At 36.6% G+C, this 25,755-nt stretch overlaps 1 protein-coding gene across 9 annotated transcripts in view; it reads left to right on the forward strand.

The window, feature by feature from the left end:
* Positions 1–25,755, forward strand: part of GPHN (gephyrin) — a gene marked incomplete at both ends in the record, with an annotated part of 546,660 nt that overhangs the window by 213,201 nt on the left and 307,704 nt on the right. For all 9 annotated transcript variants that reach the window (XM_080706865.1, XM_080706872.1, XM_080706867.1 and 6 more), the window contains one exon: positions 21,564–21,656. In XM_080706865.1, the coding sequence (XP_080562991.1) occupies positions 21,564–21,656 (93 nt within the window). The remainder of the gene's footprint in view (positions 1–21,563; positions 21,657–25,755) is intronic.

The following is a 25,755-nucleotide window of genomic DNA, read 5'->3' on the forward strand; positions in this document are numbered from 1 at the left end:
GGCAAGGAAATGACATAATCAGATTTTAGAAAATTAACAATTATACAGTCCCAGCTCATATTTGATGTTTTCCTCTGCCATATTGTAATTACAGTAATTACTTCTGAGCCTTTTTGCTATTCACAAGTGATATAATGTTTAAACTACAGAGTATTTCCTTTTAGGAAATTTTATGTAAAACACCTGTTATTTGAGAAATGGCTTCTCTTTTTGTATTTTCTTTGCCATGTCTCCTGACTTTTCTATGAAATATATATCTCCTTTAATTTCTTGTAATAAAATAAAAAGTTTTCAGATTGAATACTCAATGAAAGAATTTTCTTCCATAGTAAAAAACTATTGACATGATAATACTCCCATCTTATACTTAAGATATTCCTTCTGACTATAAAAATCCAATATTTTATTCACTGTTTTTACTCATATTTTTTGTGCCTGAAATTTATTTTTCATGATATAAAGCTCAAATATAATCTGAGTCAAAATATTCATTTATAGTTTTTTGAATCAATATTCAGGAGAGGCTGTGTGTGTGTGTGTGTGTGTATGTATGTGTGTGTGTGTATATATATATATGCACGTACCTTACTTACTGGCCTGAAGTATTGTCCTAAGTACTCAGTGCTATAAATAATTCATATTTGAGAAAAGAGATATTTATAATTTGTTTTTATTGACACAGAAAATTTATTCTTAATTTTCTGAAATTGCTTATAATATTTTTATTGATGCATTATAATTATATAATTTGATCAGTTTAATCCTCTAGTATCTTTTATTTTCTTCTATTTCCTCCCCCTGATCTTTATTCTGGTATTCTACTGGTTTCCCTTCTATTTTTATGAGACCCCCCCCCCCTTGTTTTTCTCTTTAGCTTTCACATATGAGAGGGAACATATGCCCCTTGGTTTTCTGAATCTGGTTTATTTTGCTTATTTGTTTATAATGTTCTCTAGTTCTATCCATTTTCCTGAGAATGACAATTGATGCTAGAAGTTGTGTTGTTTAGCTTTCACTAACTATACAAAATCCCTAAGATAAATAATGTATAAAGAGAAGACAAAATAAAAAGTTTATTTTGTCTTACATTTTAGGAGGTTACAATCCATGATCATTTGGCTCCATTGTTTTGGGACCTGTTGTAAAACAGAACATCATGGTAGGAACATAGGGCAGAGCACAACTCAGCTCATGGCCATAAAGCAAGACAGAAAATGAAGAAGGGACCAGAGCTCCACTTGTTCCCATTGGGAACATGCTTCCAGTGACCTCACACAGGGCCCTACCTCTAAAAGTTCTACCATCTCCCAATAGTGCCAACCTTAGAACCAAACATAAGGGTGAAGAAAATACATGGATCTTTAGGGGCCTGTCAAGATCCAAATTATAGCAAAAGTATTACTAAAAACAAAACTTAGAAGGTGACTCTATGAGAGGTCTATGTGAGAAGATGATGTGTATATAAGTAACACTCTAAAATACTTTATTGTTGTAAAATAATGTAAATTGATTTATGTGGAAGATAGTATCTACTTGTGCTATGTAGAGAAAACTCAAAGCATATAAGTAACTAGTAGTTTCACTTAAATGACAGAGAAACATTTGTTATTCTGAATTCAGGTTAATGTCTTCTATTAAAGAATGGAGAAAATGAAGCAATTACAAATTCTTTTATTCCAATCTGAATTTCTAATATCCATTAACACTGATCACACATTCATAATTCACACAATAATGTAGGTTACAGAGAAGCTAAGGAAGGGTAAAAGGGGCCACAGGATTTGTCAAGATTATAGGCAGAGAGCAAAGAGGAATGCAACGAGTCACTGTTGGTTATCAGGTAAGGGTTTTACAGAAGCAGTCCTGCACATTGGTAAATGTGAGGGTCCAAAGGGAAAGCAATTTGAGAGTGTTAATTCGAAGAGGTGTCAGCTTGAAGTGGACCTTGTGTTGTCATCATGAGTAGGAGGAATGATGCTGAGATAAAGGGCAGGGGGAAAGAGAATTAGAGGTTCATCTTGGTAGTTGTTTTTCTGGGCAAGGCTTGTGACGAGTGACCAGAAGATGGGGCCAGAGTGTCAACATGTCCATTTATGGGGTGTTCTTCCATAAGAATGTCAGGAGAGGGGGGTGCTTTGTTCCATAGTCTTGTATGTTTGATAAACTCATTTTATTCTGATAGGATTTGGGATATCTACTTGTTCATGTTTTTTTTTAATTTAATTCAATAATAGTCATTATAAGCACAATTAGTTTATCAGTTTATGCCTTATGGTTAGCACTTTGACTCAAAATAGTGTAACTCATGGTAAACTACTGTTTTATAAAGTGAAGTAGTTCATAGTTAGGCATAGCCTAAAAAACATTTTTCTCTACACCTTGGAATAACTCAGAGTTAGGCACAGCCTGCTCTCCTCAGCATTAAAATATTTCTTAAAATGAGTACTAAATTATATAGTTATAAATTATATAGTTATATTCTTTTGCCTTTGTTTCAGTTTACTAACTATAACTCATATCAAATTGATTTTAGCTATTTGAACTAAAGATAGAATAGATAAACTATTAACATATAAATTGAAAATATCCAGGAAAAGAGGAGGATGCAAAATGCTAACTGTGAAAGTAGTTATGTCTGTTTTCCATTGTTGCATTAAAAATGACCACAAAACTTAATGGCTTCAAACAACAATGATTTGTTCTATTTCACAAGTCTGAATTCTCTGGGCCCCAGCATTGTCTATCTTCTTCTGGGATCACACCTGTGGCTGAAATAATGTCAGTTCAACTGGAGTTGGAGAATCTAAGTTGACCTTAGTAAGATGTTTGCAACCTTGGTGGTGGCTATTTTACTAGGCCTTTCTTTCCACATAGTCTTCCATTATTCCGTTGTGTAGTCCACACTTCCTTACATGGTAGGAGTTTACCAAAAGAGTAAAGGCATAAGCTATGAAGCCTTTTAAAAATTAATTTTTTATTTATTGATGCATTGTAATCATATATTATCATGAGATACAGAATGGTAGAGGCATAAATGCACACATCATACATTTAACCCTTTCCCAATTCCCACTCCATTCCTTCCCCCTATTCCTTCTTAAGTTGAGCTCAGTGACTAACTTTGTTAGTTTGTGAATATACATCATGAGCATTAGGGTGGTTTTCTCTTACCCCCTTCTGTCTACCTCAGGTCACCTTTTTTACTCATCCAGAGTTTCTCCTTCTTTGTCTAGAGTCCATTTTCTCCCTAGCTTCTACGTATTAGGGAGAACATCCAACTTTTCATGTTTTTGTGGCTATGTGTCCTTTTCATACTTAGCCTTCAGAATTTACATTCCATGACTTTCTTGCCTGTTTGTATTAATCAAAGCAAGTATAAGTTCAGACCATTTATGAGGATTGTGGAATATACCCCATCTTTTCGCAGGGGAGATATACTAGAAAATATGGCCATATTTAAGCTATCTCAATAGTATGTGTGTATAGTTCTTGAGTATAGAATTTGTTTCTGAACTTGCTAAAAATAAGAGGAAAAGTTAAATTAAAGTAGCTCTTATCAGAATGAAGGAGAAATACCAGTACATTCAAGGTTTAAAGTCTTTATTTATTTATTTATTTATTTATTTATTTGTAGTGGAGATGGAAACCAGGGGCATCTACCTCCGAGTTACACTCCCCAGCCCTATTTTTTTACTTTACTTTTTTTTTTATTGGTGCACTGTATTCATACATCATAATGGGATAAAAAAACTTGTGTAGACATATGTGCACACATCGCCCAGTTAGCCCCTACCCCACACCATTCCCTGCCCCTCCCTCCTTCCCATGTTTGGCTTAGTGGTTGATACCTAATATTATAGCAATTTATCCAAAATTGACAATGATAATCTCACATAACAGATTCGTTTGTCTGTTATCAAACTTTTGATCACCCACAGATAACATTTCAATGTTTTTTTATTGGTGCACTGTATTCATACATCATAGTAGGATACAAATTTTTGTAGACATACATGCACACATCACCCAGTCAGCCCCCACCCGATCCCCACCCCATTCTCTCCCCATCCCTCCCTCCCATGCTTGGCTTAGTGGTTGACATCTAGTATTATAGCAATTTATCCAAAATTAAAAATGATAATCTCACATAACAGTTTCATTTCTCTGATACCAAACTTTTGATGACTTAAAGATAACATTTCAATATTTATTTTTGCTTTCTTTCTTACCGGAGAATATTTTTTTTAGATGAAACTATCATATATTTATAGATTTGTTTTTCAGAAAAAAAATCTATCCTAATATGGAATATGGACTCTAGATACCCAAAACGATCTCGAAAAAGAACAAAGCTAAAAGATATGTATTTTCTGATTTCAAACCATATAAAGCTACAATAATTGAAACAGTGTAGTACTGTTGTAAAGGCAGATATATAAACCATTGGAGTTAAATAAAAGCCTAGAGCTAAATTCTTCCCTATTTTGTCAAGTTATTTTTGACAAGGTTTCCACGAACATTTGGTGGTGGAAATAATAATCTTTTAACTAAATATTGTTGAAAAATAATACTTACATGGAAAAGAATAAAATTGGACCCTTACCTAATCCTATATACAAATATTAACTCAAAATATATAAAAGACCTAAATATAAATCTTAAGACTATAAACTTTTAGAAGAAAATCTGGGTCATAAAACCTCACAGCATTGAAATTGGCAGTGATTTCTTGGATATCATTTCAATGGCACAGTCAACAAAGAGTATACAAACTCCCTAAAAAATAAAAAAATATTGTATATCCAAAGATAATGTAAACAGAGTTAAAAGTTACTAATAGAATGGGATAAAATATTTCCAAATGCTATATCTGAAGGTATATTAATATTCTAACTAGACATCCTAAAAGTTAACAACAATAAAGGCAAACAATACAATTTAGAGATAGGTAAAAGATTAACATAAATAATGAATCTCCACAGATAACCAATCTTAGTTGTCTGTTGGATGGAAAATCTTGTTTCTCTGGTTCTGGTGTGTATTACCTATTTCTTCTTTGTAGTTAATCTCTTTGAGTATTTTCTCTAGTGCTGGTTTTAAAGACATAAATTCCTTCAGTTTCTGTTTGTCATGGAAGCTTCTTATTTTTCCATCTAATTTGATAGAAAGTTTTGCTGGGTAGGAAATTTTTGGCTGGAAGTTGTTTTCTTTCAGAGTTTGGAATATGTTACTCAAGCCCTTCTGGCTCTCATGACTTGGATTGGGAAGTCTGGAGTGATTCTCATTGGTTTGCCTCTGAATGTCACTTGGTCCCTTGTTTTTGTTGCCTTTAAGATTCTCTGCTTGGCTTCCACATTGGTCATTTTGACAATTATGTGGCGTGGGGATCCTCTTCTCCGATCCTCTCTAAAGGGAGTTCTATAAGTTTCCTGGACCTGTGTATCAACCTCTTGCTCTATGTTTGGAAAATTTTCTGCTATTACTTCCTTGAAGAGATTGTTGATCCCTTTGGTTTCACCTTCTTTTCCCTCCTCTATTCCAATTATTCTTAGGTTAGCTCTCTTAAAATGGGCCCATATTTCTTCAATGTCAGATTCCTGCTGTCGAATATTTTTTTCTAGATTAGAAACTATGCGTTCATTTTTGGAATGATCATCTTCTAAGAGCAAGATTCTGTTCTCCATGTGGTCTAATCAGTTGTTCGTGCTTTGTATTGAGGCCTTTACTTCATTAATTGCATCCTTTATCTCTTTTTGGCTCTCTGAATTCTTTTCGAAACACCTCTATTATTTCTACAGTTATTTTCCTGATTGATCTTCTAGAAATCTCTGATTTTCTGTTTTATCGGGTTCTGATGTTGTGGAGTTGTGGGCATTCATTGCTCCAGTGTTATTCCTCTTTCCCATGATTTCGGAAGTTTGTGCCTTCTCTGGGTTCTTCCCTTGGGGTCACTATGACTTCGCTTAAGGTGCTCTGGATCTCGAGTCTGTGGTATCTCAGACCCCACTACTCCTTTACTGGGTTGTATCACAGAGTCTCCGACCCAGAGAGTCGTTAGAGGCTGCTTTTGACTATGGGGGTGCCAGGTTGCACGTTCTCCTATGGAGTGATATCTCTGCCACCGCCACTCCCCCATTGGGTCAAGTCCCAGGGAGTACAGTACTGGGATTTCTCCTCTGTGGCCCGCAATTTGACTCACTGTTCTTGAATACGCAGATGTAGCTGTACTGGACTCGGTGAATTCGCTGCTGCTGCCGCCGGTGGCAATATGACGCCGCTGCCACGCCCTCGGCCGTGAGGCTGGCGTATTTTTCTTCTCTGGTTTTGAGTTCCACTCTGAATCCCTGCAGCATGTGCTGAGCTCAGCCACTGGGAGCTTTAGATGCTCCCTGCGCCGAAAGATCCCGCCTAGCTGTTCCGCAGCGGCTCAACTTGGCTTGCTGTGGCCGTCCAGTGAATTCGCCGCTGCCGCCAGCAGTATGGCGCAGCTGCCGCGTCCTCGGGCGTGAGGCCGGTGTATCTCCTCTGTGGCTCTAAGCTCTGTTCTCAGTCCGTTTTCTCTCTGGAGCCTGGTGATTTTTTTTTGTTTCTCTGGTGATGGTGTTTTCTGGCTATGAAAGGTGCTGATTTTTTGGTAATGGAGATTGGTTGTTAGCGGGGCTCTTAAGCCATCTTCCCAGAAGTCAAGCGGGTTATCAGAGACTGCTGCTTTATTCGGACAAGCCCTCTCCAGGGAGTCAGCTGACCGTGGGGGAAGGGACCGATGAGCCCTGCGTCTGGAGAGCTGTGCATAGTCCTGATCAGCTGGCTGAGTCCTGCTTTCTTTCTTAACAGCGGATTTTTTTTTTTTTTTTGGTGGTACTGGGGTGCCTGGAAGCCCTTCTACCTCCGGGCTACACTCCCAGACCTATTTTTACATATTTATTTGGAAACAGGGTCTCCTAAGCCAGCGCGTGTGGCTGGCTTCGAACCTGCGCGATCCTCCTGTCTCTGCCTCCCAAGCGCGGGGATTACAAGCGTGCGCCACCACGCCCGGCTCAGAGGATTTTTTTTAAGGTGAAACTGTCATACATTTTTTTTCCCAGAAAAAATCTATCCTAACATGAACTATGAACTCTAAATACCCAAAACAATCTCAAAAAAGAACAAAGCTAGAAGATGTACATTTTCTGATTTCAAACCTTATAAAGCTACATTAATTGAAACAGTGTAGTACTGCTATAAAGGCAGATATATAAACCAACGGAGTAAAATAAAAAGCCTAGAAATAAATTCCTCCATATATGGTCAAGTTATTTTTGACAAGGTTTCCACGAACATTTGGTGAAGGAAATAATGATCCTTTCACTAAATATTGTTGAAAAATAATAATTACATGAAAAAGAATAAAGTTGGACCCTTACCTAACACCATATACAAATATTAACTTAAAATAGATAAAAGACCTAAATGTAAATCTTAAGACTATAAACTTTTAGAAGGAAACCTGGTTCATAACACTTCACAACATTGAAATTGGCAGTGATTTCTTGGATATGATTTCAAAGGCACAGGCAACAACAGAATAAACAAACAAACTTCCTAAAAAATAAAAAAAAATATTGTACATCCAAAGACAATGTAAACAGAGTTAAAAGTTACTGATAGAATGGGATAACGTATTTCCAAATGCTATATCTGAAGGTATATTAGTATTCCAACTAGAAATCCTAAAAATTAGCAACAATAAAAGCAAACAATACAATTTAGATATAGGTAAAAGACTAAAATAAATAATGAATCTCCAAAGATTTTAACCAATAAACACATGAATATATGCTTAGTTGTCTGTTGGATGGAAAATCTTGTTTCTCTGGTTCTGGTGTGTATTACCTATTTCTTCTTTGTAGTTAATCTCTTTTTATATTTTCTCTAGCACTGGTTTTGAAGACATAAATTCCTTGAGTTTCTGTTTGTCATGGAAGCTTCTTATTTTCCCATCTAATTTGATAGATAGTTTTGCTGGCTAGGAAATTTGGGGCTGGAAGTTGTTTTCTTTCAGAGTTTGGAATATGTTACTCCAAGCCCTTCTGGCTTTAATGACTTGGTTTGGGAAGTCTAGAGTGATTCTAATTGGTTTCTGAATGTCACTTTTTGTTTTTGTTTTTGTTGCCTTTAAGATTCTCTGCTTGGCTTCTACATTGGTCATTTTGACAATTATGTGGCGTGGGGAATCTCTTCTCTGATCCTCTCTAAAGGGAGTTCTATAAGTTTCCTGGACGTCTATATCGACCTCTTGCTCTATGCTTGGATAATTTTCTGCTATTACTTCTTTGAAGATATTATTGATCCCTTTGGTTTCACCTTCTTTTCCCTCCTCTATTCCAATTATTCTTAGGTTAGCTCTCTTAAAATGGGCCCATATTTCTTCAATGTCAGATTCCTGCTGTCGGATTTTTTTTCTAAGTTATAAATTATGCGTTTGTTTTTGGAGTGATCCTCTTCTAGGAGGGAGATTCTATTCTCCATATGGTCTAATCGATTGTTTATACTTTGAATTGAGGCCTTTACCTCAATGAATGAATCTTTTATGTCTTTTAGGCTCTCTCTAAATTCTTTTCAAAGGTCTGGTATTTCGCCAGTTATATTCCTGATTTGATCTTCTGGAGATCTCTGAATTTCTGTGTTATCAGGTTCTGATAATATGGGGTTGTGGGCATTCATTGCTCTATTGTTGTTCCTCTTTCCCATGATTTCAGAATTTTGTGCCTTCCCTGGATCACTACGACTTCACGTAGTGTGCTCTCTATCTTGAGACTGTGTTAATCTCAGCCGCCACTACTGCTTTACTGTGTTGTATCACAAAGTCTCAGACCCAGGAAGTTTATCGAGGCTGCGTGAGACCGTGGGGGGTACTGGGCTGGGCATTTTCCCACGGGGTGCTGCGACTAAGGTGTGGTATCTCTGCCACCACTACTCCTTCACTGGGTTGGACTGCAAAATCTCAGACCCAGGGAGATTATCAAAGTCCCTGGGCGTGCAGTACAGGGATTTCTCCTTTAGGGGCCTCAATTTCACTCACGGTTATTGTGGGTGTTGATCAGGAGCTGTCGAGGGCACAGTGAACTCGCTGTCACTGCTGGCAATATGGCGCCGCTGCCACGCCCTCGGCTTTGAGGCAGGAGCTGCTGGCAATATGGCGCTGCTGCAATGCCCTCGGCCGTGAGGCTGGCCCTGCTGGCAATATGGCGCCACTGCCATGCCCTTGGCTGTGAAGCTGGCGTATTTCTTTTCTGGTTTTGAGTTCTGTTCTTAGTCCCTGGAAGACGTGATGAGCTTAACCACTGGGAGTTTTAGGCGTTCTTTGCTCTGAAAGAACTGCTGAATTACACCTGAATGATCCGCAGCTGCCCACTTCAGCTCCTTGTTTACCTTTCTCTCTGGATCCTGGTGCTGTGAGGGAATATGGTGCTGGTCGGCCCCACTGCTGCATTGCGGGCTTGATTTCTAGTCTGTGGTTGTTCTTCTAGTCTTTTTTTTCTCTGTCCCTTATGTTTACATTTTTATTTCTCTGCTGATGGCGTTTTCTGACTATGCAAAGCGCTCATTTTGTGGCAATAGAGATCAAGTTTTAGCAGGGCTCGTAAACACTGCTTTACTCGATCACCATCTTCCCGGAAGTGTCATCTTTTTATTTTTTAATTATACATGTCAATTATAAGGAATTTGAACAATGTAGAAAAATAAAAGGATAGTAAAAATGAAGTGTACTCCAATTCTTATTACCCAGAAGTAACCATTATTATCATTAAATTGAAAAAAGTATAAACTTGTAAAATATTCCAACACCTTTCTATGTCCTTTAATGTAAACAGAAGAATGGACAGATGTTTAGATAATATATAATACATAATAGCATTTTTTTTCTGCTTAAGAAAAGAAAACTGGATGAAAGCATATTGACTATGAAATAACTATTTTGTATTGTGAGAAATATTATATACTAAATAAAGATCCTTATAAAGATAAAAATGAGGAAACTCATTAATTTCAATTAACTAGCTTTTTAAACCTCATACAGGATTAAATGCTACTTTAAAAGACAACAGTATTAGCACTATTATATTTCTTTCTGCCTTTCTGCTTTTTGCCTTCAGGTTTCTATTCATTATATGATTATTAGAAAAACAGAGAACAATAGCCAGGCTACAAACCACATATTAATTTCAAACTCATTGTAAAGATGTAGGAAGAAATATGAAAAGTTAGCCCAGACTACATCATAACTGAAATTTGCACAAAGAAAAACAAGAAACCACAGAAAATACGCAGTTTTTGTAGCTAGGCTTGGTGGCACATGCTTATAATCCCAGTATTTGGAAGGCAGAGATAGGAGGTTCATGGATTGTACACAGTCTCAGCAACTTAGTTAGGCTCTTTGCAACTCAGTGAGACCCTTTTTTTAAAAAAAAAAAAAAATAGGGCTTTTTGGTGTAGGTTACCACAAAAAAAGAAGAAAAAAAAAAAGAAAAAAGCAGTTTTTGTTGTATACTCTGTTCTTCCTAATCAAAAAATTTTATTAAATGTACAGTACTAAAGACTTTATTTTTAGGTAAGTGTTTAACTCATGATTCTGTGTTGAGTGTCATAAAGTTTTGGATTAGTGCCCCAATTCACTGTGCCTGTATTCCTGAAACCTTCATCTTGATCACAGTCAGCCCCTTGTTTATCCATTTCTCCTAGCAGCTGGTTACAAGATGGAAAAGATAAAGGGTCTCTTTCAGTTCACCTCTCTAAATTTGATGTCTCAAATGAGAATTATTAATATTTTGATAATCCACTCATAACTTCTTTGGGGTCCACAGCAGCATTAAGAGCTTCGTAGTGTTGCACTGTGCTTCTCAAAGAGCTTGCCTTCTATCCTTGATCACTTAAATTTTTATATGTATGACATGGAGCTAGATACTTTTCTTATTTGGTTGTTGTTTAAATGTATGACATGGAGCTAGATATTTTTTTCTTACTTGATTGTTGCTGTCAAAAACCTTTTCTGCTACTTTTTACTCTTTATTAATTTTCTTATTTCTTATGAGTAAAAGAAATTATGTAGACATACCTTCATTCTACTATAGTAACCTGAAAACTTAAGGTAGGATTTTTTTTTTTTCCAGTTCTGGGGACTGAACCTAGGGGCAGGAGCATTCTACCTCTGAGCTATATCCCCAGCCCTATTTTATATTTCTTATTTTGAAACAGGTTCTCACTTAGTTTTGAGGGCCTGAGTAACTAACTGAGGCTAGCTTTGAATCTGTGATCCTCCTGTCTCAGCCTCCCATATACTGGTATTACAAGTGTGTACCACCAGGCCCAGCTTTTTAAAGAAATACTTTCCAAGCCAAGTGTGATGGAGCATGCTTGTAATCCCAGCATTTGGGAGGCTGAGACGGCAGGTTCATGGTTCACGGACAGCCTCAGCTACTTAGTGAGGCCCTCTACAACTCAGTAAGACCCTGTTTCAAAATAAAGAATAAAAAATTGGGCAGGGTTGTCGCTCAGAGGTCAAATTCCTCTGGGTTTCATCCCAGACCCGCAACAAAAAAAAAAGAAAAAGAAAAAGAAAGTAAGAAAGAAAGGAAGGAAGGAAGGAAGGAAGAAAGGAAGAAAGACTTTCCACATAAGTAAAAATTAATCACTAAATTAGACAATGTTCTCAGATTCAGTTTTGAAACAGATATAGAAGAATTTTTCATAAAGAGCCAGGCTTAGTGGTCCATGCTTGTAATCCCAGTATTTGAGAGGCTGAGACAGGAGGAAGCAGGTTCAGAGCCAGCCTCAGTTATTTAGTGAGACTTTGTTTGAAAATAAAGAATAAAAAAAAAAAAAGGCCTGGGGGTGAAGTCAAAGGTAGAATGCCCCTGGCTTCAATTTTCAGTACTGAGAAAATTTTTTTTTTGTTTTTTGTAAAGCAGTTGATGCAAAGTCCTTAGTAAACATCCTACATAATAGAAGGAACAAAACATTAAAGTTTATCTTAGTGTGAAAGAAATCTAAAGGTGCAGAAACAAGTATGGCAGGTGAATTGTTTTCTATAAGCTACGATAAATTGCTAAGATAAGTGGCTTTTTTTAAAATGATAGTAAAACAATATTCAGAATATCTAGGATTGTACATGGCTAGAAAGTGTATTTAGTTCAATACTATGCAATATAGCCAGGCGTGGTGGCGCACGCTTGTAATCCCCGCGCTTAGGAAGATCAGGCAGGTTGGAAGCCAGCCACGCGCACTGGCTTAGGAGACCCTGTTTCCAAATAAAAATGTAAAAATAGGTCTGGGAGTGTAGCCCGGAGGTAGAAGGGCTTCCAGGAACCCCAGTACCACCCCCCCCCAAAATAGTATGCAATATATCACTTGGAAAATTTTCTAAAACTGCAGATTCTGATATAGTAGATTTGGGATGGACCTGGAATTCTTTACTCCTAACAAGCTCCCAGGTAATAGTAATGTTACAGTCAATATTCAGATCAGACTTTTAGTAACAAATTTCTATAAAATTTCATACTCAGAGCTCTTGTTCTTGAAGGAAATTTCTAAATAAAGGACTGTACCTTATTTTTATTTCTATTCTGGGGAAGTGCCTGCATAAATGTACTCCTTGAATATTTTTTGTTAGATAATGAATTAATCAATAAATGCATGATTCTCAGTGGCCTGGAATACTGGTATTCTGTATTGATGGGTGAGGAAGACTACTTATGTTTTAGAAGCCAGCTGAGAATGATGATAGGATGATAAAATTGCTATTTTGTCTTAGAAGTCTAAATATATAACTAAATTATTTATTCAGATGAAAAATTGCTGCACATCACACAGCCACTTCAGTCAATAAAACATAATTTACCAGGTACTTAAATCCTTAAGTAATCATTAAACAATGCCAAATATTATTTAAGTGAAATAAATCTTTACAGGGTTACCAGTTATTTATCCTGTAAATAGAAAATCTGAGTGTTACTCTGGTGCAACTGATTTTAAACTGTATGACATGTTTATGGGTTAACCAGTTGAGTTATTATGAAGTTTACCCTCTAGTAACTGTATACCTTATCTCCTTAAACTAATAAATCTCAGTTGTTTGGCTGCAATTTAGAAGTACCTGAAAAGAATTTTTTAATTCAGTGTTGTAGGTATATAGGTAAAGTTTAGTGTGGACTGTGAATTTAACATGCACAAAGCTCTGAGTTCAATCCGTAGCACTAAAAATAATCAAACGAAAACTAATGGTCACTCATACTATACCCTAAAGGTAGAACCTCAGTATTTTAAGTTTCTCAGATGTTTCCAGTGTGCAGCCAAGGTTGAATACCATTTATTGACTAGAAGCTCTTTGAAATAACAGTAAGATTTTTCTTTATTTTATAATTGTTAACACTGTAATGAATAGCTAGAATATAGGATGGATTAATATAACTCACAATAGAAAAAGTAAGCAGATTCACACACTAGTTCCACTTCTGTATAAATTAGCTGAGTAACTTTCAGTAAACTAACTACTTTTACTTCAGTAATGTTCTCTAGGAAATCTAGAAAATAAACAGCTAAATCCACTAAGGTCCCTACTAGTTCCAAAATGTTATGATATGTAATCCTAATCCCTGTAAGTATAATAATATTGACAGGGTAAAAAATAAATTTAATCAAATATATTTTCTACTCCTTGCTTTTAAGAAATCTATGCATATATAATACTGGAAAAGTAAAATGCTCTTGAACAACATCAAATCAACAATAAAATATTGATTCAATAATGAGAAAAATGTTAGAAAACATAAATTGCGAGTTTAGCCAGTCTGGTTTGAATTCTAACTCTTTCTAGTTTGTAAACTTATGAGCAAGATTTTTTGTTTTTAATCTCTCTAAACCACTAAAGGAAAAAATTAATGAGTCTGTTTCCTTATATAAAAATTGAAGTGTGAATATTTAGCTGGTTGGATTGATGCAGTTATAAAATAAGATCATAGAATTAACACAGATACTGGTAAACTCTATTAACTTGCATATATATTATATGGTTGAAAAGATTTAGCCATAAATCTACATGATGAATATGATTATAATCTATTTAAGTTATTTTTTTATTTCATTAACTTTCAACAATCTGATGCTTGGGTCCTTATTTTCTATAAATAATAAAATACTCCAAACCTTACTGCTTTATTTTTTATTGGCGCATTGTAGTCATATATCTGTTTGTTTTGTTTTTTTTGTTTTGTTTTGTTTTTTAGTGGTACTGGGGTTCCTGGAAGCCCTTCTACCTCCAGGCTACACTCCCAGACACCTATTTTTTATATTTTTATTTGGAAACAGGGTCTCTTAAGCCTGCAAGGGTGGCTTTGAACCTGCGCGATCCTCCTGTCTCTGTCTCCCAAGCACCGGGATTACAAGCGTGTGCTACCACGGCCAGCGTAGTCATACATCTTAATGGAGTACAAGATGGTGGAGGCATACATGCACACATCACCCAATTAGCCCTTCTCCAATTCCCACCCCATTCCCTTCTTCTCCCTCTTTCTTATGTTTATCTTAGTGTTTGACTTTGATATGTTTGTAAATGTACATCATGAACATTAAGGAATTTCCCTCTTACCCCCTCCCATTGCCTCAGTTAGGTCGCCTTATTTGCTCATCTATGGCATAGACTTCTTCATCTAGAGTTCCTCCTATGACCCATTTTCTCCCTAGCTTCTGAATATTAGGAGAGCATCTGATTTCTTACATTTTGTGACTGACTAATCTCACTAAGCATAATGGTATTTGCGCAAGAGGAACTGATGGGTTACAATTCTGATGATCTGTAGCTCCTTACTTCAAGTCTTGGTTGTTTTCCTCTTGGCCTCTGGAGTTGGGTTCAGTGAGGCAAGATGGTGCCACTGCAGAGCCTGCTGACACAAAATGGGTTTCTTTTCTCCTCTCTCATTGGTCTTCTAGCTTTTTTTTCCTTCTGCCTTTTACTTATCATGTTCCTTTTATAGTTATGGTGTTGTGTGGCTTTTGTAAGAAGGCTGTTTGTAAGGCAGTGGAGATCAGGTGTCAACAGGACTGGTATGTGCTGCTTCCCTGGGTTACCATCTTCTAAATGACTAAACTCACTTAGTATAATGTTTTCCAGTTCCCTCCATTTCCCTGCAAATGATGTAATTTTGTTTTTCCTTATGGCTGAGTAAAATTCCATTGTGTATATATCCCATAGTTTTGTAATCCATTCCATCTGTTGATGGATATCTTGGCTGGTTCCAGTTTTCATTAAATTTATTGGCCATTTGAATGTCTTCTTTTGTGAAGTGTCTCTTTAGTTCACTTGACTATTTTTTGATTGGGTTATTTGTTTTTCAGCAGTGAGTTTCTTGAGGTCTGTATATTCTACATATTAGTGCTCTATTGGAGGAATAGTTGCCAAACATTTTCTCCCATTCTGTTGGCTCTCTGTCGAGGTTCTTGATAGTTTCCTTTGCTGTACAGAAGAAGCTTTTCAGTTTAATGCAACCCCACATATCGATGCTCCTTTTAGTTTCTTGTGCCTTTGGGGTCTTGTTGAGAAAGGTTTTATTGTACCTATGTGTTGAATTGCCCTCTTTAAGAAGCTGTAATGTCTCTGGTCTGATTTCCAAATCTTTGATCTACCTTGAATTGACTCTTGTGTGGGGTGAGAAAGTGGGGTTTATTTCCATTTTTCTGCATATGGTTAACCAGTTTTGCCAAGCTGTTTGTTGAAGAAGCTATCTTTTTTCCAGTGCATGTTTTTGGCCCCTTTGGCAAAAATCAATTGGCCCTAAATGTGAAGATTTGTTTCTGAGTCTTTTATTTTGCTCCACTGGTCTTTATGTCTGTTTTTGTGCTAGTACCATGCTGTTTTTACTGTGGCTTTGCAGTATAGTTTGAAGTCAGATAATATGGTTCCTCCTGCATGGTAATTGCTGCTGAGAACTACTTTGGCTATTCTGGTTTTTTTGTTGTTCCAAATGAATTTAAAGACTGATTTTTCTATGTATGTAAGAAATTACCTTGGTGATTTAACAGGTATTGCATTGAATCTGTAGATCATTTTTGAAAGAATGGCCATTTTGTTAATATTTATTCTGCCTATTCATGAACATGAAAGATCTTTCCATCTTCTAAAGTCTTCTTCAATTTTTTTTTCAATGTTGTATAATTTTCAATGTTGTATAATTTTGTAGAGGTCTTCTACCTCATTTGTTAGGTTTATTGGTTTAGTTTTAGGTTTCCTTTTCAGTGGATTTATGATTTATGATTAGCATACAGGAAAGCTTCTGACTTTTTAAAAATTGAATTTGTATCCAGACACTGCTGAATTTGTTGATTAGTTCTGTAAGCTTTTTGGTTGAGTTTGTTGGGTCTTCTAAACATAGTATCATGTCATCTGCAAATAGGGATAGTTTTGGTTTTTCTTTCTCTATTTGTATTCCCTTAATATCCTTCTTTTGCCTTATTGCTCTGGCTAGTCTCAAGTACTATATGGGAAAGACATGGTGATGATGTACCTTTTGTCTTGTTTCTGTTTTTAGGAGGAATTCTTGCACTTTTTCCCCATTTAATATGATATTGGATGTGAGCCAACTGTATTTTGCCTTTATGATATATAGGTGTTCCTTTTATTCTGATTTTCTGCAGTGCTTTTAGCATATTGGTTGTTGGATTTTGTCAAATGCTTTTAAAATGTGTATTAGCCTGATCATGTGATTTTTGTCTTTGGTTCTGTTTATGTGGATTACATGGATTGATTTTTGTATGTTGAACCAGCTTTGCATCCCCATGACGCACCCTTGTTGATCATGGTGTATGATTTTCTTGATGTGGTTTTAAATGCGTGTTGCTAGTATTTTGTTTAGCAGTTTTGTGGCTAAGTTCATCAGTGATATAAGCCTGTATTTGCTTTTCTTGATTAATGTGATTTTGACTTTATAGAATGTATTTGGAATAGTCCAGTTTCTTTTTTTATTTTTACAGAACAGATTGAGGATTATTGGGATTAGCTCTTCTATAAAGGTTTTATAAAATTCACTTGGGAAATCATCTGGTCCTGGGCTTTTGTTTGATGATAAGCTCTTTATTGCTGCTTCAATCTCTTTTTTTATTTATTTATTTTTTTAACAATTTTTTATTGAACATAAGTAGTATACATTTACACTATATTTGGTGCCCTCTCCCTCCCCGCCTCCGTTTTCTCCCCCCCCCTACCAATGGTTGTCCAGGTTAACCATGTCTTATTCATAATTTTACACATGTTCAGGTGTAGACCCTCATTAATCAAGATTGGCCTTTCTCCTCTCCTATCTTTCCATTAAAACTTAGCTAGTATTTCCCCTCTAATATCTGGGGTCCTACCGGTATCCTTTGTGTTTTTTAGTTTGGGCATATTAGAGGAAACATATGTATCTTCTCCTTCTGTGCTTGGCTGATCTCACTTAACATGATGCTCTCCAGGGCTTTCCATCTTCTTGCAAATGATATAATTTTGTTCTTCTTTATGGCTGAATAGAATTCCATTGTGTGTATTTCCCACAGTTTTGCTATCCATTCATATATTGATGATGATCTGGGTTGGTTCCATATTTTTGCTATTACAAATTGTGCTGCTATGCTTCATTGTCTTTGATTCTTATTTGTTGTTTTAAATTTTCTGTATCTTCTTGACTCAGTTTAGGAAGGATGTATGTATCTAGAAATTTGTCACTTGCTCCTAGGTTTTTCATTTTGTTGGAGTTTAGTTTTTCAAGTAGTTTCTGATTAATCTTCTGGATTTTCATGCTTTGGGTGATAATATCTTCCTTTTTACCTTTTATTTTAGTAATTTGTTTTTTTTAAATTTTATTTATTTTATTGGTGCACTGTATTCATACATCATAATGGGATAAAAATAATACTTTTGTAGCCCCTACCCGACCCCCACCCCGTTCCCTCCCCATCCCTTCTTCCCATGCTTGGCTTAGTGGTTGACATCTAGTATTATAGCAATTTATCCAATATTAACGTTGATAATCTCACATAACAGTTTCATTTGTCTGATACCAAGCTTTTGATGACTTAAAGATAATATTTCAATATTTCCTTTTGCTTTCTTTCTTACCAGAGAATATTTCTTTTTCTTTTTTTAAGGTGAAACTATCATATATTTATTTATTTATTTTTCACAAAAAAATCTATCCTAATATGGAATATGGACTCTAGATACCCAAAACGATCTCGAAAAAGAACAAAGCTAGAAGATGTATATTTTCTGATTTCAAACCATATAAAGCTACAATAATTGAAACAGTGTAGTACTGTTATAAAGGCAGATATATATATATATAGCCGGGCGTGGTGGTGCACGCTTGTAATCCCCGCACTTGGGAGGCAGAGACAGGAGAATCACGCAGGTTCGAAGCCAGCCGCGTGCGCTGGCTTAGGAGACCCTGTTTCCAAATAAAAATGTAAAAATAGGTCTGGGAATGTAGCCCAGAGGTAGAAGGGCTTCCAGGAACCCCAGTACCACCAAAAAATAAAAAAAAAATAAAGGCAGATATATAAACCATTGGAGTTAAATAAAAGCCTAGAGATACATTCTTCCATATATTGTCAAGTTATTTTTGACAAGGTTTCCACGAACATTTGGTGGAGGAAATAATTATCTTTTAACTAAATATTGTTGAAAAATAATAATTACATGGAAAAGAATAAAATTGGACCCTTACCTAATCCCATATACAAATATTAACTCAAAATATATAAAAGACCTAAATATAAATCTTAAGACTATAAACTTTTAGAAGAAAATCTGGGTCATAAAACCTCACAGCATTGAAATTGGCAATGATTTCTTGGATATGATTTCAATGGCACAGGCAACAAAAGGGCAAACAAACTCCCTAAAAAATAAAAGCATATTGTATATCCAAAGGCAATGTAAACAGAGTTAAAAGTTACTGATACAATGGGATAAAATATTTCCAAATGCTATATCTGAAGGTATATTAGTATTCCAACTAGAAATCCTAAAAATTAGCAACAATAAAAGCAAACAATACAATTTAGAGATAGGTAAAAGACTAACATAAATAATGAATCTCCACAGATAACCAATCTTAGTTGTCTGTTGGATGGAAAATCTTGTTTCTCTGGTTCTGGTGTGTATTACCTATTTCTTTTTTGTAGTTAATCTCTTTGAGTATTTTCTCTAGTGCTGGTTTTGAAGACATAAATTCCTTCAGTTTCTGTTTGTCATGGGAGCTTCTTATTTTCCCATCTAATTTGATAGATAGTTTTGCTGGGTAGGAAATTTTTGGCTGGAAGTTGTTTTCTTTCAGAGTTTGGAATATGTTACTCCAAGCCCATCTGGCTTTCATGACTTGGTTTGGGAAGTTTGGAGTGATTTTAATTGGTTTGCCTCTGAATGTCACTTGGCCCTTTGTTTTTGTTGCCTTTAAGATTCTCTGCTTGGCTTCCACATTGGTCATTTTGACAATTATGTAGCATTGGGATCCTCTTCTCTGATCCTGTCTAAAGGGAGTTCTATAAGTTTCCTGGACCTGTGTATTGACCTCTTGCTCTATGTTTGGAAAATTTTCTGCTATTATTTCTTTGAAGATACTACTTATCCCTTTGGTTTCACCTTCTTTTCCCTATTCTATTCCAATTATTCTTAGGTTAGCTCTCTTAAAATGGGCCCATATTTCTTCAATGTCAGATTCCTGCTGTCGGATTTTTTTTTCTAGATTAGAAACTATGCGTTCATTTTTGGAATGATCTTCTAAGGTCAAGATTCTATTCTCCATGTGCTCTAGTCGGTTGTTTGTACTTTGAATTGAGGCCTTTACTTCATTAATTGCATCCTTTATCTCTCTTTGGCTCTCTCTGAATTCTTTTCAAAGCACCTCTATTATTTCTACAGTTATTTTCCTGATTTGATCTTCTAGAAATCTCTGAATTTCTGTTTTATCAGGTTCTGATGTTGTAGGGTTGTGGGCATTCATTGCTCCATTGTTATTCCTCTTTCCCATGATTTCGGAAGTTTCTGCCTTCTCTGGGTTCTTCCTTTGGGTCACTACGACTTCACTTAAGGTGCTTTGGATCTCGAGTCTGTGATATCTCGGTCCCCACTACTCCTTTACTGGGTTGTATGGCAGAGTCTCAGACCCAGGGAGTCAATCGAGGCTGCTTTAGACATGGGGGGTGCCAGGTTCGGCGTTCTCCTATCGTGTGATATCTCTGCCACTGCCACTCCCCGACTGGGTCAAGTCCCTGGGAGTACAGTACTGGGATTTCTCCTCCAGGGCCCGCACTTTGTTTCACTGTTGTTGAGTGCGCAGATGTAGCTGTAGTGGACTTGTTGAATTCGCTGCTGCTGCCGCCAGTGGCATTATGGCGCTACTGCCATGCCCTTGGCCATGAGGCTGGCGTATTTCTTCTCTGATTTTGAGCTCTGCTCTAAGTCCCTGCAAGGTGTGCCGAGCCCAACCCGTGGGAGCTTTAGATGCTCCCTGTGCCAAGAAATCTGCCAAATTCCTCCCGGCTGATCTGCAGCGGCTCACCTCGGCTCGCTGTCTACCGCTTCTCTTTGGAGCCTGGTAGGCTGTTGAATGCGTTGGTCTGTAGCCGTAGCCGTCTGGTGAATTCGCAGCTGCCGCTGGCAGTAAGGTGCTGCTGCCGCGTCCTAGGGCGTGAGGCCGGTGTTATGTCCTCTGTGGCTCTGGGCTCCGTTCTGAGTCCCCCTCCTCTCTGGGGCCTGGTGCTGCAAAAAAAGATGGCGCCCGCGCTTTTCTGCGCTGCGGCTCCGGCCGCAGCACTGCGGTCTGATTTCTTTCTGGTGTCTTGTTTTTCCAGCCCTCTTTTTCTCTGTCCCTTGTAATTACATTTTTTGTTTCTCTGCTGATGGTGTTTTCTGGCTATGAAAGGCGCTGATTTTGTGGTAATAGAGATTGGTTGTTAGCGGGGCTTTCCTTTGTCGTCATCTTCCCGGAATGTAATTTGTATTAATTTTCTTACTTTTGGTTAGATTGGCTAGTGGTTTATATATCTTGTTTATTTTTTCGAGAGACCAGCTTTTAGTTTTATTGATTTTCTGTATTATTTTATTCTTTATTTCCTTGATTTCTGTTCTGATTTTAATAATTTTCTGTTGTCTACTGGCTTTGAGGTTAGACTGATCCTGTCTTTCAAGGGCTTTGAGGTGTGTAATTAGGTTATTTGGTGATTTTCTGTTCTTATGTGGGCATTCAGTGCTATGAATTTTCCTCTTAATACTGCTTTCAGGATATCCCAGAGGTTTTGGAAATGTTGTGTTTTATTTTGTTTCTAGGAATTTCTTCACCCCTTACTTCTGTGTCCCATTTCTTGTTCAGCCGTGTGGTGTTCTGTCTCTACTTGTTTATGTGGTTACTCTGTGTCTTGAATTGTCTTTCAGAATTTTCCTGTTAAAGAGAATCTGTTACCTTGCTATATATGAAGTATATATGGATTTTGATGTTTTGAGCAAGCAACTAAGTCCTTTTCCATGTGACAGTAGTTTTTTTTTTTTTTTTTTTTTTCAGGAAACTCTGATAGATTGGTGTGATGAGAAGGAGCTTAATTTGATATTAACAACTGGAGGAACGGGGTTTGCACCACGAGATGTCACTCCAGAGGTGAGGTCATACATGCCATTCTCCTAATCAAGGAATAATCATATTGCTTTCTATTTATTTTATTGTTTTTATATTATTTTTATAATTTTTCTAGTCAAAACAAGTGACTTCTGTTCCTAAGAATATAATACTTTGACTGTGGAAGGAATATGAAAAATATTTTTTGACTTTTCATTTTGTACTTAACTGGATAAGTTAGGTTATGAGGAGGAAGGCTCAGCTGTTCTAAAAATAATCATTTATTTGCTTGCTGGTCTGTAGTGTCAGCCAAACTTCAGATATATCACCAATGAAAGTAATATTCTGACTGTTAGCTACATCTGGTCTGATTTACTTTGTCAATTCAATTCAAATTTGGATCTGATTTCCCTTTTCTTGACATACCCTGGTTATTAATCTCCAACTAACTGCAAAAGAATATTTATAACAGTTTTACAGTACAATTGATGAAAAAGAGTTATCTTTTTTTGTTTTAAATATGAACTACATTTAAATGCAGTTTTGGGAGGGGGGTTACTGGGACTTTAAACCAGGGGAGCTTTATCTTCCACTTCTTCCCTCAGACTAGGGACTGACTTCGATCTTCCTATCATAGCATCCCAAATAATGAGATGGTTTTTTTTTGGTAGCACCGGGGTTCTTGGAAGCCCTTCTACCTCCGGGCTACACTCCCAGACCTATTTTATATTTTTAAATTTGGAAACAGGGTCTCTTAAGCCAGCGCGGCTGGCTTCGAACCTGCACGATCCTCCTGTCTCAGCCTCCCAAGACCGGGGATTACAAGCGTTCACCACCACGCCCGGCTTTTTATTTTATACTTTTTATTTGGGAACAGGGTCAAACAGCCTTGCTGGCTTAGAACCTGTGTGATCCTCCTGTCTCCGCCTCCCAAGCTCAGGGATTACAAGCATGCACCACCACGCCCAGCTTAAGTGTAGAATTTAATAAACCAAAAACAAAATTAATATCTTGGCTTTATGCCACAAGGATAACTTTTAACTTTTTGTACAGGAAGAAAATTTAGGAAAAGAATGAGGAGTAAGCAATGCTCGCTAACACAATTTTTATTTAAGGAAGCCATTTACTTCAGGTGTGACTTTGGAATCATATGGAAACATTATTACTTGTGACAGTAAAGTATTTTTTAGTTCAATTTCAATTTAACTTTAAAGACGTCTTTCTCTTTCATATCAGCACACTCTTGTATCTTAAGCTTAACAGCAAGGTATTTTTTTTCTCTTTATTTTTTTAATATAATTACTATCCTTCTCAAGCTAGTAGAGTGGCTTTCAAACTTCAATCTATATCAGAATCTACCAAAGACTTAAGATCACAGATTACTGAACCCCACCCCTACCATTTCTGATTCAGCAAAGCTTCAGTGGATCCTGAAAATGGGTATTTTTTGATTAGGCCTTAGGTGATGCAGATATTGCTCTTCCCATAGACTTCTAAATTTTGAGAACCACTACTCTAGTCTATTTACCATTCTTCTTTAAGAATATCACACATTTTTATTTTATTATAATTGAGGTTTTATACTGGGAGGTTGTTAACTTGAACTCTATAGACAAGAAGATTATCCTTACACAATTTATTTAGTTTATGAGTCCTAGCAGAAAATGGCCCTTTGGCAATTTTTACATTTCATTTACACTTTGAGATTAACCAAAAAGTGCATTTGGGAGAGAAGCCATCTCCTGCAGAGATATGCTTATGTTTTGCTTTGTTTTGTTTTCTTCATAAAAAGAAAGGGCCAGGCATGGTGGAGCAAGCTTGTAATCCCAGCATTCAGGAGGCTGACTTGAGGATTGTGGTTCACAGACAGCCTCAACTACTTAGTGAGGTACTTCGCAAGTTAGTGAGACCCTGTTTTAAAAAATATAGAGACTAAAAAAATAGAACTGAGGGTGCAGCTCAGAGGTATAATGCCCCTGGGTTCTATCCCCAGTACAGCAAAGAAAAGAAAAGAAAAGAAAAGAAAAGAAAAGAAAAGAAAAGAAAAGAAAAGAAAAGAAAAGAAAAGAAAGAAGAAAAACTGACTACATATGTAAAGGCATTGAGTGTTGGAGTCTATCATGTGTCTGAAGTAAATGACCTTGGATTTATGTAGTCTTAGTTTTTAAATGATGGATTGATATTTTCATACTGTTACTTTTATATGAAAAAAGTAGAAAAGTTTAACATAGATTTCATTCATAATCAAATAGCAGCATTATTTTTATTTGTAGGGAAATAAGTCACATTACCATATATCTTATATTCTGTGACCTTCAAGTTAATACCAAAATGCTATGGTGAAAATTCCAGTATTTGAATTCTGGCTAACAAACCATAGATGGGCTGCCTATTTTTTTTTTTTTTTTTTTACTCATGCTAATGATAACAAATATATAGATTTTTTTCTCCAATCAACTCTCTTGATACCAAATGTCCTTCATTGCATTTCAGTTCAATTCTGATACTACCTAACTGATGTTACTCCACAGTTTTAAAGGCTTGGTATTACACAAAATTGTTTTCACTTTTTCACTTCAAATACCAGCCAAAATTATTGGGTCTTCAGGTCACCCACACTTATGCCCTACTTGCTGCAAGAACAGGTTTCTCTCAACTTCCCCCTGTCAGATTTAATAGCTCACAAACTTCTAAAAAAATAACTTCTAATTCTAGTTTATTATAGGATTAAAACTCTGGAACAGCCAACGGGAAGAAATGTGTAGGGCAAGGTGAGGGAGGAAAGATTGATAAAGGTTCTATGCTTTATTCAAATGCAGTACCACCTATCTAGCACCTAGATAAGTTTACCAATTCCTGAGCTCTGTAAATCTTACTGTTCAAGAATTTTTTTATTTTTCTTTTTCTCTTTCTTTCTTTCTTTCTTTCTTTCTTTCTTTCTTTCTTCCTTTCTCTCTCTCTTCCTTCTTTCTTTCTTTCTTTCTTTCTTTCTTTCTTTCTTTCTTTCTTTCTTTCTTTCTTTCTTTCTTTCCCTTTTTTTGGTGTGTGTGTGTAGTACTGAGGGTGGAACCCAGGGGCTTTTCTACCTCCTGGCTATACTCTGAGACCTATTTTATACTTTATTTGGAAACAGGGTCTCACTAAATTGCTGAGAGCCTCACTAAGTAGCTGAGGCTGATTTGAACCTGTGTGATCCTCCTGTCTCAGCCTCCCAAAGGCTGGGATTACAAGCATGCACTGCCACACCCAGCTGTTCAAGAACTTTTGTAGAGTTTATTGTATGAATAGCAAAGATTTGTTACGAATAACAAAAAGTACTGCTAATAGTCAGGAAATTCCAGGGATTTTTAGGAATTCTGTATCAGTAATCAGGGAAAAAAGCCTGGCCAGACTACTGTAGTACAACATGAAATATATATGACTTTTGTTTCTGGTTCCTGACAAATTTCCTGAGTGTTAGTTTCCTTCCTTTCTTCCTTCCTTTCTTTCTTTCTTTCTTTCTTTCTTTCTTTCTTTCTTTCTTTCTTTTTTTTTTTGTGGTACTGAGAGTGGAACTCAGGGGCTTTCTACCTCTGGGCTATACTCCTAGACCTATTTTATATTTTATTTGGAAACAGGGTCTCACTAAGTTGCTGAGAGCCTCACTAAGTAGCTGAAGCTGGCTTCAAACCTGTGTAATCTTCCTGTCTCAGCCTCCCAAGTGCTGGGATTACAAGTGTGTGCCACCACGCCTTGCTGAGTGTTAGTTTTCTTAAAATGAGGGAAATAAAAGTACCTGCTTACCAAAGTGGCTGTGTTCACACACTAAGAACTATTTCTGGCATCTAATGTAAGAATTAACTTGTGAGTGTTGTATATTTCGTCAGTTGCTGTATAACTGCCAAATTTGTTAGTAGTGTTTTTTTTGTATGTAACTGCCCAATAGATGAGTATATTTTATACTAGATTTTTTTTTTCCGGAACTAGTGGTTGAACCCAGGGGCATTCTATCTCTGAGCAACACTCGCAGTCCTATTTTTTTATGCTTAATTTTGAAAGAGGGTCTCACTAAATTGCAGAAGGCCTCACTAAGTAGCTGAGGCTGGCCGCGAACCTGTGATCCTGCTGTCTCAGCCTCCCAAGTACTGGGATTGCAAGCATG

This window comes from Muscardinus avellanarius (assembly GCF_963383645.1).
Source record: "Muscardinus avellanarius genome assembly, chromosome: 12".
Lineage (NCBI taxonomy): Eukaryota > Metazoa > Chordata > Mammalia > Rodentia > Gliridae > Muscardinus > Muscardinus avellanarius.